This window comes from Triticum aestivum, chromosome 6A (genome assembly GCF_018294505.1).
Source record: "Triticum aestivum cultivar Chinese Spring chromosome 6A, IWGSC CS RefSeq v2.1, whole genome shotgun sequence".
Lineage (NCBI taxonomy): Eukaryota > Viridiplantae > Streptophyta > Magnoliopsida > Poales > Poaceae > Triticum > Triticum aestivum.
This window is the reverse complement of record NC_057809.1, coordinates 458,128,607-458,145,785: the sequence shown is the minus strand read 5'-3', so window position 1 is coordinate 458,145,785 and position 17,179 is coordinate 458,128,607. Positions and strand designations below refer to the sequence as shown.

Sequence of the window (17,179 nt, the reverse complement as noted above, 5' to 3'; positions counted from 1 at the left end):
GACTAGAGCAGGCGACTGAAGGCGGGCGTCGGGCAGGGGCCGGCCGGCGCGTGTGGTACAACGTCGGCGGCCTCCGGCAACAGTAGAGGCTGCAGCGGCAGTGCAGGGCGGCTGCGGGAGGTAGGGACGAGGCGGGGCGCGGGCATCGGCGCGCGGCGCGCGCGGCCTCGAAGCCAACAGGGGAGGGGCGCACGGCGAGGACGACCACGGCGAGGCGCGGGGCGAGCGCCGACGTGAGGGCACGGGAGGAGGACCGGGGTCCTCACCGGAGTTGTAGGGAAAATGGCAGCGGTTGTCGTGGCAGAGGACGAGGACGACTTCCCGGCGATGAGAGGGTTGAGGAAGCGAGGAGGCAGGCCGGCGTGGTGGCCGGCGACGACGGCGTCGTGGTGGTGGCGACGGGCGTCGAGGTCGAGCGGCGGGCGTCGGCGGGTCGTTCCCTCGATCCAGATGGGTGATGGAGGAGGCGAACGTGTCGGGGAGGAAGCGGGGCGACGGGAGGGGGGCATGCGTCGGGGGAGATGGGCGATGGGGACGAGGCGAGGTCGCCTCAATCCTGATCCAGATGGGTGAGAGAAGGGGATCGTGGGGGGAAGTGGGGAGTGGGATCGGGCTAGGGTATCGGTGAGGAGGATAAGGGGAGTGGGGTGGGCCGGCGTCGGTGGGCCGGTCAACTGGGCTAAAGCCCAGTTGGACCAGGGGGCTTTTCTTTGTTTTTCTTTTGCTTTCTGTTTTTATATTTCTTTTCCTATTTTATTTCATTCTTCAATCTAATTTAGTTTTGTAAAATATTTTAGCAGTACCTAATTTAGTTTTACTAATTATACCACTGACACAAAAAGTTCAACCTCAAATAAAATGGTTTAATATTTTATAATTAATAAAAGGCATTTATCTAATTGTTTTTTCTACTGTTTTATTTAGTTTAGTTCATTTAAATTTTTTTATAAAGACTTGGTTTACCCACCTATAGTACTTATGAATTATTTGGCACTTCGGGAACATTTTAGTTTTAATATTTGAAAACCTTTATTGTTTGACTTGATTTTGAATTCGAATTTGAATCGGTTTCGAACCAATGTGAGTTTAGCAATAGTAATCGTGGTGACGTGGCATCATTAACAGAGGTTTACTGTAGCTTCATTACCCGGGCGTCACAATTCTCCTCCACTACAAGAAATCTCGTATCTATGCTTAAGTCTGTCCGAATCATGTTAGCAATTGCCGCATTTTATGAAATCTGGCAAATGGATAAACAAAACTACATTCCTTAATGGATTTATTGTATATGATGCAATCAGAAGGTTTTTTCAATCCTAAAGATGCTACCAAAATGTGCAAGCTCCAGCGATCCATCTATGGACTGGTGCAAGCATCTCAGAGTTGGAATATATGCTTTGATGAGTTGATCAAAGCATATAGTTTTATACAGACTTGCGGTGAAGCCTGTATTTACAAGAAAGTGAGTGGGAGCACTACAACATTTCTGATAAATATATGTGAATGACATATTGTTGATCGGAGATAATGTAGAATTATTCTGCAAAGCATAAAGGAAAGTTTGAAAGGAGTTTTTCAAATAAAGACCTTGGTGAAGCTCCTTACATATTGATCATCAAGATATATAGAGATAGATCAAGACGCTTGATAAGTTTTTTCAATGAATACATACCTTGACAAGATTTTGAAGTAGTTCAAAATGGAACAGTCAAAGAAGGATTTCTTGCCTGTGTTACAAAGGTGTGAAGTTGAGTAAGACTCAAAACCCGACCACGACAGAAGATAGAGAGAGAATGAAAGTCATTCCCTATGCCTCAGCCATAGGTTCTATAAAGTATGCCATGTTGTGTACCAGATCTATTGTATACCCTGCCCTGAGTTTAGCAAGGGAGTACAATAGTGATCTAGGAGTAGATCACTGGACATTGGTCAAAATTATCCTTAGTAGAATAAGGATATGTTTCTCGATTATGGAGGTGACAAAAGGTTCGTCGTAAAGGGTTACGTCGATGCAAGTTTTGACACTAATCCATATGACTCTAAGTCTCAATCTGGATACATATTGAAAGTGGGAGCAATTATCTAGAGTAGCTCCATGCAGAGCATTGTTGACATAGAAATTTGCAAAATACTTACGGATCTGAATGTGGCAAACCCGTTGACTAAACTTCTCTCACAAGCAAAACATGATCACACCTCAGTACTCTTTGGGTGTTAATCATATAGCGATGTGAACTAGATTATTGACTCTAGTAAACCCTTTCGGTGTTGGTCACATGTCGATGTGAACTATGGGTGTTAATCACATGGTGATGTGAACTATTGATGTTAAATCACATGGCGATGTGAACTAGATTATTGACTCTAGTGCAAGTGGGAGACTGAGGGAAATATGCCCTAGAGGCAATAATAAAGTTATTATTTATTTCCTTATATCGTGATAAATGTTTATTATTCATGCTAGAATTGTATTAACCGAAAACATAATACATGTGTGAATACATAGACAAACAGAGTGTCACTAGTATGCCTCTACTTGACTAGCTCGTTAATCGAAGATGGTTATGTTTCCTAACCATGAACAAAAGAGTTGTTATTTGATTAACGGGATCACATCATTAGAAGAATGATGTGATTGACATGACCCATTCCATTAGCTTAGCACCCGATCGTTTAGTATGTTGCTATTGCTTTCTTCATGACTTATACATGTTCCTATGACTATGAGATTATGCAACTCCCGTTTGCCGGAGGAACACTTTATGTGCTACCAAACGTCACAACGTAACTGGGTGATTATAAAGGAGCTCTACAGGTGTCTCCAAAGGTACATGTTGGGTTGGTGTATTTCGAGATTAGGATTTGTCACTCCGATTGTCGGAGAGGTATCTCTGGGCCCTCTCGGTAATGCACATCACATAAGCCTTGCAAGCATTGCAACTAATGAGTTAGTTGTGAGATGATGTATTACGGAACGAGTAAAGAGACTTGCCGGTAACGAGATTGAACTAGGTATTAAAATACCGACGATCGAATCTCGGGCAAGTAACATACCGATGACAAAGGGAACACTGTATGTTGTTATGCGGTCTGACCGATAAAGATCTTCGTAGAATATGCGGGAGCCAATATGAGCATCCAGGTTCCGCTATTGGTTATTGACCGGAGACATGTCTCGGTCATGTCTACATTGTTCTCGAACACGTAGGGTCCGCATGCTTAAGGTTTCGATGATAGTTATATTATGAGTTTATAAGTTTTGATGTACCGAAGGAGTTCGGAGTCCCGGATAAGATCGGGGACATGACGAGGAGTCTTGAAATGGTCGAGACGTAAAGATCGATACATTGGACGACTATATTCGGACATCGGAAAGGTTCCGAGTGATTCGGGTATTTTTGGAGGTACCGGGGAGTTACAGGAATACGAGGAAGAAGCAATGGGCCTTAATGGGCTTTAGTGGGAAGGACCAGGAGGTGGCGCGCGCCCCTCCCAATCCCAGTTCGAATTGGACAAGGGGTTTGGGGCACGGCCCCTCTCTCCCTTCCTTCCCCTCTTCCCCCCTTTCCCCCCTTCTCCTAGTTGGACTAGGAAAGGAGGAAACCTACTCCAACTAGGAGTATGAATCCTACTCCCCTGGCGCGCCCCTCCTAGGGCCGGCCTCCTCCCCCCTTGCTCCTTTATATACGGGGGCAGGGGGCACCTCTAGACACACAAGTTGATCTTCAAGATCGTTCTCTTAGCCGTGTGCGGTACCCCCCTCCACCATAGTCCTCGATAATATTGTAGTGGTGCTTAGGCGAAGCCCTGCGACAGTAGAACATCAAGATCGTCATCACACCGTCGTGCTGATGGAACTCTTCCCCGACACTTTGCTGGATTGGAGTCCGGGGATCATCATCGAGCTGAACGTGTGCTAGAACTCGGAGGTGTCGTAGTTTCGGTGCTTGATCGGTCGGGTCGTGAAGACGTACGACTACATCAACCGCGTTGTCATAACGCTTCCGCTGTCGGCCTACGAGGGTACGTAGATTACACTCTCCCCTCTAGTTGCTATGCATCACCATGATCTTGCGTGTGCGTAGGAAAATTTTGAAATTACTACGTTCCCCAACACTTATCAAAGACTACGCTTCTGGTAACCTCCATCTTGCAGTAGAAGAAGAGAGTAGATGGTAAGTTCACCAAGTAGCATCGCATGGCATAATCCTAACCGACGATCCTCCCCTCGTCGCCCTGTGAGAGAGTGATCACCGGTTGTATCTGGCACTTGGAAGGGTGTGTTTTATTAATTATCCGGTTCTAGTTGTCATAAGGTCAAGGTACAACTCCAAGTCGTCCTATTACCGAAGATCACGACTATTCGAATAGATTAACTTCCCTGCAGGGGTGCACCACATAACCAAACACGCTCGATCCCATTTGGCCGGACACACTTTCCTGGGTCATGCCCGGCCTCGGAAGATCAACACGTCGCAGCCCTACCTAGGCACAACAGAGAGGTCAGCACGCCGGTCTAAATCCTATGGCGCAGGGGTCTGGGCCCATCGCCCATTGCACACCTGCACGTTGCGTACGCGGCCGGTGAGCAGACCTAGCAACCTCCATTACAAAGAAAGTTGCGTTACGCGGTCCAACCCGGCGCGCGCCGCTCAGTCGCCGACGTCACAAAGGCTTCGACTGATACCACGACGTCGAGTGCCCATAACTGTCCCCACGTAGATGGTTAGTGCGTATAGGCCAGTAGCTAGACTCAGATCAAATACCAAGATCTCATTAAGCGTGTTATTCTGAAATAACCACGGACGCCGACCAGGGCCAGGCCCACCTCTCTCCTAGGTGGTCTCAACCTTCCCTCTCGCTCTGCCACAAAGTAATAGTCGGGGGCCTTCGGGAACTCAGGCCCACCTCTACCGGGATGGAGCCACCTGCCCCTTCAGCCCCCAACATCGGAATCACTCGCGGGTACTCCTACGAGCCGACCCGACTTTAATCACCACAAGTATCATTTATTATGCATAAGTATATACCCTTCTAAGCATTTAGGATTGCAGGTAAGGTATCAAGAGATGGAGCAACAATGACAGGCTATGCATCGGAATAGGATTAACGGAAAGCAGTAACATGCTACACTATTCTAATGTAAGCAGTAGAGAGAAGAGTAGGCGATATCTGGTGATCAAAGGGGGGGCTTGCCTGGTTGCTCTGGCAAGAGAGAGGGGTCGTCAACTCCGTAGTCGTACTGGGTAGCAGCGGCGTCGGTCTCGGTGTCTAGCGAGAGAAGAGGGGGAAGAAACAATAAATATAATGCAAACAAATGCATGGCGATGCATGACATGGCAAGTAGCGGTGCTAGGGGTGCCCTAACGCAGTATGAGGTGATACCGGTGAAGGGGGGAAACATACGGGAAAATATCCCCGGTGTTTCGCGTTTTCGGACAGAGGAGCCGGAGGGGAAAAGTTGCGTGTTCGCTATGTTAGGGATGCGTGGCGGACGAACAGGCTGTGTATCCAGTTTCGTCTCGTCGTTCTGAGCAACTTTCATGTACAAAGTTTTCCCATCCGAGTTACAGATTATTTTCTATGATTTTAAAAGATTGAAATCGTTTTTAGGATTTTATTTCATTATTTAAATCAACATTATTCAAAATAGTAAATGATGACATCAGCATGACATCATGCTGACGTCAGCAGTCAATTGTGCAGTTGACTGGGTCAACTGCAGGTAGGGGCCCACATGTCATTGGTAGTTTAATTAATGGTTAGGTTAGTCTAATCAGGTTTAATTAGTTTAATTAAGTAGGATTAATTAACTTAATTAATTCATTAATTTATTAATTAATTATTAATTAATTATTTTTTAGATTCATTTTTTCTTTCTTCTTTTTTTAATTCGTTCTGGGGTGGGGCCCCCCTGTCATAGGCCCTGGGGTCCATACAGGCGCGGGCGTCGGCCACAGGCGCTGGGCGCACGCCCAGGCTACCAGGGGGCGCCGGCCACGGCGGGGTGCCGGAGCAGCACGGCGAGAGGGCGGGCACGCGCGGCGCAAGGCGCGCGCGGCCAAGGACGCAGGCGCGAGCGGGAGGGGCCGCGGTGGTGCGTGGCGCGGTGACTGGAGCAGGCGACTGAAGGCGGGCGTCGGGCAGGGGCCGGCCGACGCGTGTGGTACAACGTCGGCGGCCTCCGGCAGCAGTAGAGGCTGCAGCGGCAGTGCAGGGCAGCTGCGGGAGGTAGGGACGAGGCGGGGCGCGGGCGTCGGCGCGCGGCGCGCGCGGCCTCGAAGCCAACAGGGGAGGGGCGCACGACGAGGACGACCACGGCGAGGCGCGGGGCGAGCGCCGACGTGAGGGCACGGGAGGAGGACCAGGGTCCTCACCGGACTTGTAGGGAAAATGGCAGCGGTTGTCGTGGCGGAGAACGGGGACGACTTCCCGGCGATGAGAGGGTTGAGGAAGCGAGGAGGCAGGCCGGCGTGGTGGCCGGCGATGGCGGCGTCGTGGTGGTGGCGACGGGCGTCGAGGTCGAGCGGCGGGCGTCGGCGGGTCGTTCCCTCGATCCAGATGGGTGATGGAGGAGGCGAACGTGTCGGGGAGGAAGCGGGGCGACGGGGGGGCATGCGTCGGGGGCGATGGGCGATGGGGACGAGGCGAGGTCGCCTCAATCCCGATCCAGACGGGTGAGAGAAGGGAATCGTGGGGGGGGAAGTGGGGAGTGGGATCGGGCTAGGGTTTCGGTGAGGGGGATAAGGGGAGTGGGGTGGGCCGGCGTCGGTGGGCCGGCGTCAGTTGGACCAGGGGGCTTTTCTTTGTTTTTCTTTTGCTTTCTGTTTTTATATTTCTTTTCCTGTTTTATTTCATTCTTCAATCTATTTTAGTTTTGTAAAATATTTTAGTAGTACCTAATTTAGTTTTACTAATTATACCACTGACACAAAAAGTTTAACCTCAAATAAAATGGTTTAATATTTTATAATTAATAAAAGGCATTTATCTAATTGTTTTTGCTACTGTTTTATTTAGTTTAGTTCATTTAAATTTTTTATAAAGACTTGGTTTACCCACCAATAGTACTTATGAATTATTTGGCGCTTCGCGAACATTTTAGTTTTAATATTTGAAAACCTTTATTGTTTGACTTGATTTTGAATTTGAATTTGAATCGGTTTCGAACCAACGTGAGTTTAGCAATAGTAATCGTGGTGACGTGGCATCATTAACAGAGGTTTATTGTAGCTTGATTACCCGGGCGTCACACGATGTTGGACTTGCAAGTGGGACAACTATGAAACTATGAGCCCTGTTGCGAGTGATGGGTCGATTTACAACCGGGATGAAACAAATTACATGCCCGGTTGCAGTCAATAACGGACCTACAGGTGGGTTAAAAAACAAAACAACCAAAGTTGCGAGTCAAGGGGTGGGCTTGCAATTGGAATAGATCAAACTATGAACCTAGTTGCGAGTCAAGGATGTACTTGCAAATGGGACAACTACACAAAACTATGATATGAGTTGTGAGTCAAGGGTGGACCTACAACTGGGACAACTACAGGAAACTACGATACGAGTTGTGAGTCAAGTGTGGAGTTGCAATTGGGATAACTACAAACTACGAGCCTAGATGCAAGTTAAGGGTGAACTTGCAACTAAGTAAAAAGGGTCAGACCCCAGTTGAGTGCCGATGGTGGACTTGCAACTAGGACAAAAGAAAGGTCGAGGCTAGTCACGAGTCAAGGGCGGACTTACAACTAAGACAAAGGGCAGGGACTAGTTTGCGTTTGAGAGTGGACTCGCAGCTAGGCTAAAAAAGGTTCTGGACCAGTTGTGCGTCGACGGTGGACTTGAAACTGGGACAAAAGGTCCAGGCTAGTTGCATGTCTAGGGGAGGCTTGCAACTGGGACACAAAAAGGGCCAAGGACGAGTTGTATGTCGAGGGTGAACTTGCAACTGGCACAAAAAAGAGCCCGTGGCAGTTGTATGTTGGGGGTGAACTTGTGACTATGACAGAAAGGCATGCAAAATACAATCGAGGGAGAAACACTTGTAGTTACTTCTCTACTAGCGGACATGCAGGACATGCAACTAGCTGACAAGCCTACGGACCCCATTGTAGTCACATTGGGAGTCATTTGCAGTCAGGTTACAACATTTATAGTTGCAAGTCTAGTGGTGCACATGCAACTAGAAAACGAACCCTCGTACCAGCCAAGTTCACGTTGGGACAATGCAGTTGAAGTCGAGTTGCAACCCTTGCAGTTACATGTCTATTGGTGAACATGAACTGGCCGACAACCCCCTACATAATCGGCCCAGTTACAGTCACATAAAAGCCCATGTTGTTGCAGTTGAGTTGCAATCCTTGCAGTTGCATATTTAGTGGTGAATGTTTAAATTGGCCGACACCCCTCTATCGACCCAGTTACAATCATATTGAAAATAATGAAGTTACAAATCAAATTGCAACACTTGTAATTGTAAGCCAACATGCAACTGCAATCCAGAGTGAATTTACTTTTGCAGAAAACATTTGCTCTAGTGCGTGTACCTCATCAATAAAAAAAGGAAAAGGCTCTGTTTCAACCGGCTGATACCACGTGACGCGTAAGCCGGCTGCAGCGATCGACACGCGTCCCATGGGCTGGGCCCCACGCACCGCTAGCTCTCTCCGTTATCCCCACGCAGCGAAACACAGAGCCACTCATTTCCTCTTCTCCCCTATCCTTCGTCTTCCTCCACGATTTTTCCTCTCTCCTTTGCCCTCCCCTTCCCCAAGTCCGGGCTTCGGGGCAAACGCCGGCAAGTCGAGGGCCGCCACTGTTTGCAAGCTTCTACTTCCCCATCCATGTGCATCGCTAGGAGGAACACCACTTTTCTGCAGCTGCTGCTCCTACCCGCTGTTGCAAACCAAAAGGATGGCCACTGCCCATCGCTCACCCGCAGTTGCTTCATGGGACAACGATGGTCGGTGGAGGTGCTGCAACTGGGTGTCGCTGTTACGCCGCGCGACGACGCAAATGCTGCAAGGGGCACCCAGAGATGCAGCCACAAAGCTCGCCGGCGGCTCGCGGAGCTTTGATGCTGCTCTGGGCGCTACAATGGAGCAAGGGGCAACCATCATGGCAGCTCTCGCCGGCGGCTCGCGGAGCTGTGATGCGGCACCAGTGCTGCAATGGAGCGCTTTTCGAAGACTCCCGGCGCTGCAATGGCGCTCGACAGCGGCTCCCGGCGCTGCGACGGAGCTTCCAGCGCTGCAATGGCGCTCGACAGTGGCTCCCGACGCTGCGACGGAACTTCTGACGCTGCAACGGAGCGCTCAGCCAAAGCTTGTCGGCGGCTCGCGGAGCTTTGATGTAGCTCTGAACGCTGCAATGGAGCAACGGGCAACCATTGAAGCAGCGCTCGCCGGTGTCTCGCAGAGCTGCGATGCGGCACCAGGTGCTGCAATGGAGCACTCGACAGCGGCTCTCAGCGCTGCGACGGAGCTTCCGACGTTGCAATGGAGCACTCGCCGAGGTTTTGAAAGCTACGATGCAACACTTGCTGCTAAAATGGAGCAGTCGCGCAACGGCGTCCAATGCTGCGATGAAGTGCTAGGCGGTGGTTTCCCGGTGTTCCGATGAAGCACTTTGCCGGCGGCGGCCACGAGCGACGGCGGCCCGTTACAGCACACATGAGATGCGATGAGTGTTTCTTTGCAGCACCACCGGAGAGTGATGGCTAATGGCGTCGGGGGCAAGCTGGGGCCGATTGCCGATGTGAGGGGTGCGATGCCTGAGATGGTGATGCGTGTGTTGCTCAGTGCAGCAAGCGATGTGGGATCCGGAAGGACCAAGCGACGGCTGTGATAGGCGCACCTAACGGCCGTGGAGGCGGCTTAAGTTCCCCTCTAATCAACCGGATGACGCCTAGCAGCGCCCATTAAAAAAATGAATACCACGCTGAGGGAGGCCTCTTCCTCGCTCGATCCCGACCGATCCCCGCGCAGTGGGGGCCACGCCTCTCCATGACGCAAGGGCCGACGTCACTCCTCCCGGTCTGGGCGCGGACGACTGCGCGAAGGCCCAGTAGTCGACGCCAGTCGCTCCACGCCACCACCGCAGAGGCCATGGATGGAGAAGACGCGCACCACAGGCCCTCTTCCTCCTCCTCGTCCGGCGGCCCCTTTCTCTCCGGCCTCTGCGCCGCCGCGCTCCGCCGCAAGCCCATCTCCGCGCGCGCCTCTGCCGCCGCCTCCGGCGAGGGCCTCGTGCGGCAGCTCGGCGTCCTCGAGCTCGTGCTCCTCGGGATCGGCGCGTCCATCGGTGCCGGCATCTTCGTCATCACCGGAACCGTCGCCCGCGACGCCGGCCCAGGTTATTAATCATTCCAATCAATAGTAGGCACTGCACACTACTACTCGGTCAACAGACTGCAGTTTGCAATTGTGGCAGCAGCTTGTTGGTTTGGCTCAAATGTTGCCAAAATTGGCAAGAGCCAATTGGTAGCCTTTTATTTTATACTTGACAACCATTGGCATCAGATTAATTAGCCTCATAATTCATAACAATAGCGAGCTCAAATATTCTGATCCATATTGTCCAATAATGAATCTGAATACCTAGTTTTTCTACCATCGAATAGGTTGATTTCCTCAGTAGCGTTTGGTTGTTATCATCACTTTGATATTATCAGCTGCTACTCTAAAGTTTGTTTCCTTGTTTATTTCTGCTCAAATAACATGTTTGCTTCTAACAGGTGTTACAATCAGTTTTGCTCTCGCTGGAGCTGCGTGTGTGCTCAATGCATTGTGCTATGCTGAACTGGCATCTCGTTTTCCTGCCGTGGTCGGGGGAGCATACTTGTACACATATGCAGCGTTTAATGAACTCACGGCCTTCTTGGTTTTCACCCAGTTGATGCTTGATTACCATATTGGGGCTGCAAGCATTGCTCGTAGCCTAGCAAGCTATTTTATCCAATTCTTGGAGCTGATTCCTTCTGTGAAAGGCAATGTTCCGAGTTGGATTGGGCATGGAGAAGAGTTTTTTGGTGGTGTCGTTTCAGTTAACATATTGGCTCCAATCCTTCTTGTCATCCTGACTGTGATCCTATGCCGCGGTGTCAAAGAATCATCTGCAGTGAATACCTTTATGACTACATTGAAGGTAAGACTGCTTCTAAACTAAGATATGTTTGTTTCATCAATCACAAGTAACATTTGAAAGTTAAATTGGCTAGGTCAAATATCGTTGTAGAACAATTTTGTGATGTTCTGTGATATTGCGATTTGTGCTTGCACAAAGCGATATTTTCCATGATTTATAACTTGCAACACAGTACGAGTTTCGTGAGCAACTTTTCATGATTTGCTCAAATGATTATTAACTATGTCTGTGGTTTCGTCTGCCGTGTTGGATTTGATGTGGGGATGCAGATAATCATCGTCATAGTCGTTGTATTTGCTGGTGTGTTTGAGGTGGATGTATCAAACTGGTCACCATTTATGCCGAATGGTTTCAAAGCTGTTGTAACCGGATCTACAGTAGTCTTCTTTGCATATGTTGGATTCGATGCAGTTGCTAATTCTGCCGAGGAAGCTAAAAACCCACAGGTAATTTTACTCTTATTTCCATACTATCACCTTAAGTTTTTTTTGTCATCATAATTCATTTGCCTTTTAGAACCTGGAAATGTTCTCCCATTTTCATTAAATGTTCTCCCTTTGTCATCCTAGTTCATTGGCTTCTTAGAATTTAGAAACGTTCTCCAATTTTCAATTAATATCTTCCCTTTTGTCATCATAATATGTTCTAACTTTTCTTTTCACTATCATGCAAACCAATATGTCCAGCGGGACTTGCCTATTGGCATCCTAGGAAGCCTTCTGGCATGTGTCATCCTATATGTTGCTGTATGCTTGGTGATTACTGGAATGTTGCCATATACATTACTGGGTGAAGATGCTCCCTTGGCTGAGGCTTTTTCTGCAAAGGGGCTGAAATTTGTAACTGTTTTGATCAGCATTGGAGCTGTTGCTGGTCTTACTACAACACTTCTTGTTGGTCTGTATGTTCAGGTAACCTGACGACATTATTATCTATCACTGACGGACTAATAATTTCTTCTGAATCATATTATTCCACTTTACTAACATCACCTCCTTTTGATCCATAACAGTCACGTTTGTATCTTGGACTTGGAAGGGATGGCCTACTACCTTCAATATTTTCTAAAGTTCATCCAACACTGCATACTCCTCTGCACTCTCAGATCTGGGTTGGTTGTGTTGCAGCAGTCTTAGCTGGCCTCTTTAATGTGCATGCACTCTCTCATATTCTCTCAGTTGGCACACTGGTATTGAAGCTTCAGAATACTATTTGCAATTGTAACACAAGATTTGGCTGTTCATAAGTGACATTTAACTGCTTTTTTTTGGAACCAGACAGGCTACTCGGTTGTATCAGCTTGTGTGATCACACTTCGATGGAGCGACAAAGCAACTAATTCTCGCTCCCTTGGAAAATTTTCAATCTGGCAGGAGGGTGTTTTTTGTCTTGTCATAGTGGCTCTCTGTGGTTTCATAGCAGGAATATCCTACCGGTTTAGCTATTCTATTGCCTTCATCATCATAGCTTTTCTGATAGCTACAGTCGGCAGTTTTTCTCTGCTGTTTCGACAGGTAAGTGCATTTTCTTTCAATTTGTAGTACGTACCAAATAAGAGATCATTATATCATCCCTAAAAATCTCAGATGTACCAAATTGTCCATGGTTTCACAATCATTTGCATCTTCGTTAGCTATTACATGAATCAGAGTCTGACGCGTCATGCACTCCATCCGAATTCCATATTAATATGGATCGGAGGGAGTAGCAAAATTTGGCATCCATGGATGTCAGATCCCGCTATTAATCGGGTGGTTCTTCTAACATTGTATGACATCCATTTCCAGGTGTATGTTCCTGTGGACCCACCTCGCTTTTCTTGTCCTGGAGTTCCTATGGTTCCGATTGTCTCTGTTTTCTTCAATATGTTTTTGTTTGCTCAGGTAAGCAGGATTTTACTTGTAGCTGTATTTACCAGAATTTATAGTTGATGATTTCATTACAAAAATGTGCTGTAGTAGTTCGCCCTGTTTACTGACTGCCATCATAGGACTAATGGTTTGGTAATGGCACTTTGTTTGCAGCTACATGAAGAAGCTTGGTACAGATTTGTCATCCTTAGTCTCATCGCGGTGGGGGTATATGCTGGATATGGTCAGTACAACGCTGTTCCGTCTACTTCGGACCACTCGTCTGTTGCGTATCATGGAGTGCCTTCGGAAGCCCCATGATCTATTGCAAGCCTCCAAGTTTATCTGAAAATCCATGTACCATTGGATCGTCAGGGGAGGCCATGGCCGTAAGCCTACCTGTATTGCTCGAAGCCGTATGTGTAGTATGTTCTCCATAGTTCCATATGTACATCTGTATGATATTTTGGAGGTCAGCCACCATATCATTTACCAATGAAATGACAGCGAAAGTTTTGTTGAGCAGGATACACACACACAGACACACCAAAGATTCACTTGGAAAGGCTTTGAAAGTCACGATTGAAAGCTTTATGTACTTGTAGTATTACAGTTCATAACTTCATACATGTACTTAATTCATCTGAAAAAAAACTTAGTTCGTAAGTGTTGTTACTTAATTTTTTGTTGCAATGATTTTGGAGCCGTTTCATGACGTCTCTTTGACAGGAACATGATTTTGAGTTCCTTACATCTGATGTTGGGCTGGGCTCTGCTCGCTGTAAAAGAACAGAGGGCGACTCAATGCCTGCCACGGCTCAGCCTCCACGTATATTTATCAACAAAAGAGACTGTTTATACAAATACAATGAGACAAATAATATGGAACTGTCGATCGGTAGCCGAAGGACGGTAGGACTCTTAACACGCGCCGGCAATCTGAATTGGGAATAGAATGGACCTGAAGACGAGCGAAATTCTTGAAAAAGAGCTGTGGGTAAGCCCTTCGTAAAATATATCTGCAAGCTGTGAAGATGGTGGGACGTGTAATACTGGAACATCATCAAGTGTCACCTTCTCTCGAACAAAATGAATATGAAGCTCGATATGCTTAGTCCGGCGATGCTAAACTGGATTGGCTGATAAGTAGGCGGCACGGACATTGTCCCGGCAGACAATAGTAGCACTCGAAATCGGTTGTCAAAGATCCTGTAACAGTTGACGAACCCAACATGATTCTGGAACAACCGCACCAATCGCCCTATACTCTGCCTCCGCACTAGAGTGGGAACCGTTTTCTGTAGGCGGGAGGATCAGGAGACCATGTTATCAACGAGATACATGCAAAACCCTGAGCTGGAGTGTATGGTGTTTGGGCACCCAGCCCAATCGGCATCCCAACAGGCAGTGAGAGAATAAGAAGTGCAGTGTAATGATAGACCATGATGGAGAGTTCCATTCAGATAAAGGAAGGATGTGTTTGATGATGAGAGAAAATTGGGATTCATGAGGATCATGCATGTGAAGACAGACTTGTGCGACAAAGCAATGTCATCGCGAGTCAGAGTAGCATATTCAAGAGCACCCGCTATGCTACGATAAAATGAAGGATTACCGATCGAAGAAGATAGTTTACCTTTGGTGTCAATGAGTGTAGAAACAAGATGCCAGCCACACATGCCGGAAGATGTCATGAATACATTGGCGTTGCGAAAGATGGAGGCCACTAGTTGTACAAGTGACTAAAATGCCAAGAAAGTGATGTAGAGGGCTAAGGACCTAAGGTCCTTCATGGAAAATTCAGTGGCCATGGCGCGAGTGATGGTAGCAACAGTGGACGAAGAGGAAGCACTGAGAATGATGCCATCGACATAAAGTAGAAGATAAGCCATGGAGGCACCTTGTTGAAAAATGGATAGAGAGGCATCATATTTTGATTCAAGAAACCCGATGGAGCGAGCAAAGGTGGCAAAGCACTGAAACAAAGTGGTGTGGCGATGTTCTTGGCGGTTGTGTTTGAAGAGATAGGCAAGGCTCAAAGGAGAAAGCACCCCAATTGATGGGAGAAGGCAACATTTTAGTTCTCATTCCGCGAGTGTGGTTCCGTTTGGGTGTGTCTACATCAAAACCATGTGTGTGACGACTATGAGCCGGACGATTGGTGTATTGCAGAAACGTTCTCGGCAAATGGGGGCATTGACATAGGGTTCGTTTTTGGTGGTGTTTTTTTGGGCATCGAGTCTTGATTCCGGGGTGAAACCCCCAGACATGGCCTTATTCGTTGTACCAAGCAATGGTGGATCTCTATATGTTTCCTCGTTGAAGGCATTGTCTGGAGATTAATCGGACTTTCTCCAAGGTGAAACCCCCTGACTTGACTTTGATGGTTGATCAGGCAATGACGATGCTTGTGCACTGTTCCCTTTTTGGATGCCTCACTCTTTTTTAGAGCAAAATAGGGTTTCCCCTCCGATTTCCATTAGAGAAACCAGGTCGAAGCCAACGAGTAGTCAAGTTGTCTGATACAAATTCTAACACAATAAAAGACGCAAATCAGGAGAGAGCCTAGCCAGATGGGCAAACTCACCCTGTGAGACCCTACAGACCAGAACCACTACGGCAACATCACAAGAGTTTATTACACTCAATCCAAAAGGAAGAAGGCTAAGAAACACATAGAAACAGGAGACAAGCTTTGAAGTTCTGCTCCCCGAAGCTTCACATTTGCAACCTTGGAACTCCGAAGCGCCATCCTTGTGAAGCTTTGTAGATTTCACTTGCCACATGTTCGATGAGCCTTGCCCCCAACATCAGTGATCTTTCCCCGGGTCCTTTTTCCGCAAAATAGCCCAGTCAGTAATCCAGCTGCACATTCTTTTAACAATCCCAATCGGGTCATTTATATATTTTCTGCCAAACACAATATCATTTCCACTATTCCAGATCACCCAAAGAAGAGCAGAGGTACCAGTCAAGACCATTTTCTTGTCATTTTTGTTGAATTTGTTCAACCAGTTTTCCAAATAGTCATCCATATCTTTTGGAATGTTTTTAAAATCAAAAGTACACCCTACCAGACTCCAAACAAGTCTAGCAACAAAGTAAGAAAAGAACATGTGATCAATATTTTCTTCTTTCCCACAGAACACATAGTGTTTGTCTCCTTTCCATCCCCTTTTCGGCAGGTTATCTCTGGTTAGAATACTTCTTTTATTCAAGAGCCAAAGGAAAAATTTAATTTTTGCAGGCACCTTAACTTTCCACAGAAATTTATGTGGAAAGCCAACATCAGATTTAACAAGATGTAGATATAGGGATTTCACAGAGAATATTCTGTTAGCAATCAACATCCACATGGGTTTGTCCCTCCCTCCATGCATTGTAATTTCCTCACATCTCCTCTTTAAGCTATCCCAGAGATTTCCATATCCCCCACAAATTGTTCTTCTGAAAGACATAGCCCCCAACCTCTATCTATCACCCCTCTGACAATAATTTCTCTATCATTGCTAATGGAATATAATGAGGGGTAAGCCTCCTTTAGGGGTTTATCATCCACCCACCAGTCTTCCCAGAATCTTGTATTTCTCCCATCACCTAGCATTTTCTTGATGTGAGGGAAAACCACACCCCTAATTTTTAGCAGGCTAGCCCAGAATTGAGAGTCTCCTATTCTCTTTTTGGCTCCAGAAAGGCATTTGTCTTGGAGATATTTGGATTTAATAATATCTTGCCAAAGCCCTTCCTCAGCCTCCAGTTTCCAAATCCATTTAGCAAGCAGAGCAATATTAAAATTCTCAAGCTTTATTATCCCCAACCCACCTTGTTGTTTTGGCAGGTAGCAAGTTTTCCAATTAACTAGGTGATATTTCTTTTTTATCTTCTTCAGCTTGCCACACTAATCTAGCTCTATAGAAGTCAATTTTTTCCTAACTCCAGCAGGGAGCAGGTAAAAAGACATCATATAAATGGGAATATTTGTTAGATATGATTGCACCAGTGTGACTCTACCAGCAATATTGAGCAATCTGCCCTGCCAGCAAGCACATCTCTTTTCATTTTTTTCATTCACATTTCCCCACATTTTATTACTGATCCTTTTGTTGTGGACTGGTAAACCAAAATATTTCAAAGGCATTTCCCCAAGGGCACATGTGAAGATCTCTTGATATAAATTTCTCTTG

At 47.1% G+C, this 17,179-nt stretch overlaps 1 protein-coding gene across 1 annotated transcript; it reads left to right on the top strand.

The window, feature by feature from the left end:
• Window positions 1–9,941: 9,941 nt before the first annotated feature.
• On the top strand, window positions 9,942–13,661 carry LOC123127907 (cationic amino acid transporter 9, chloroplastic). Its single transcript, XM_044547767.1, has 8 exons — window positions 9,942–10,353; window positions 10,736–11,145; window positions 11,415–11,591; window positions 11,832–12,056; window positions 12,158–12,334; window positions 12,423–12,659; window positions 12,933–13,028; window positions 13,170–13,661. The coding sequence occupies exons 1-8, from the start codon at window positions 10,005–10,007 to the stop codon at window positions 13,314–13,316; spliced, it is 1,818 nt and encodes a 605-aa protein (XP_044403702.1). The 5' UTR covers window positions 9,942–10,004; the 3' UTR covers window positions 13,317–13,661.
• Window positions 13,662–17,179: the final 3,518 nt, after the last annotated feature.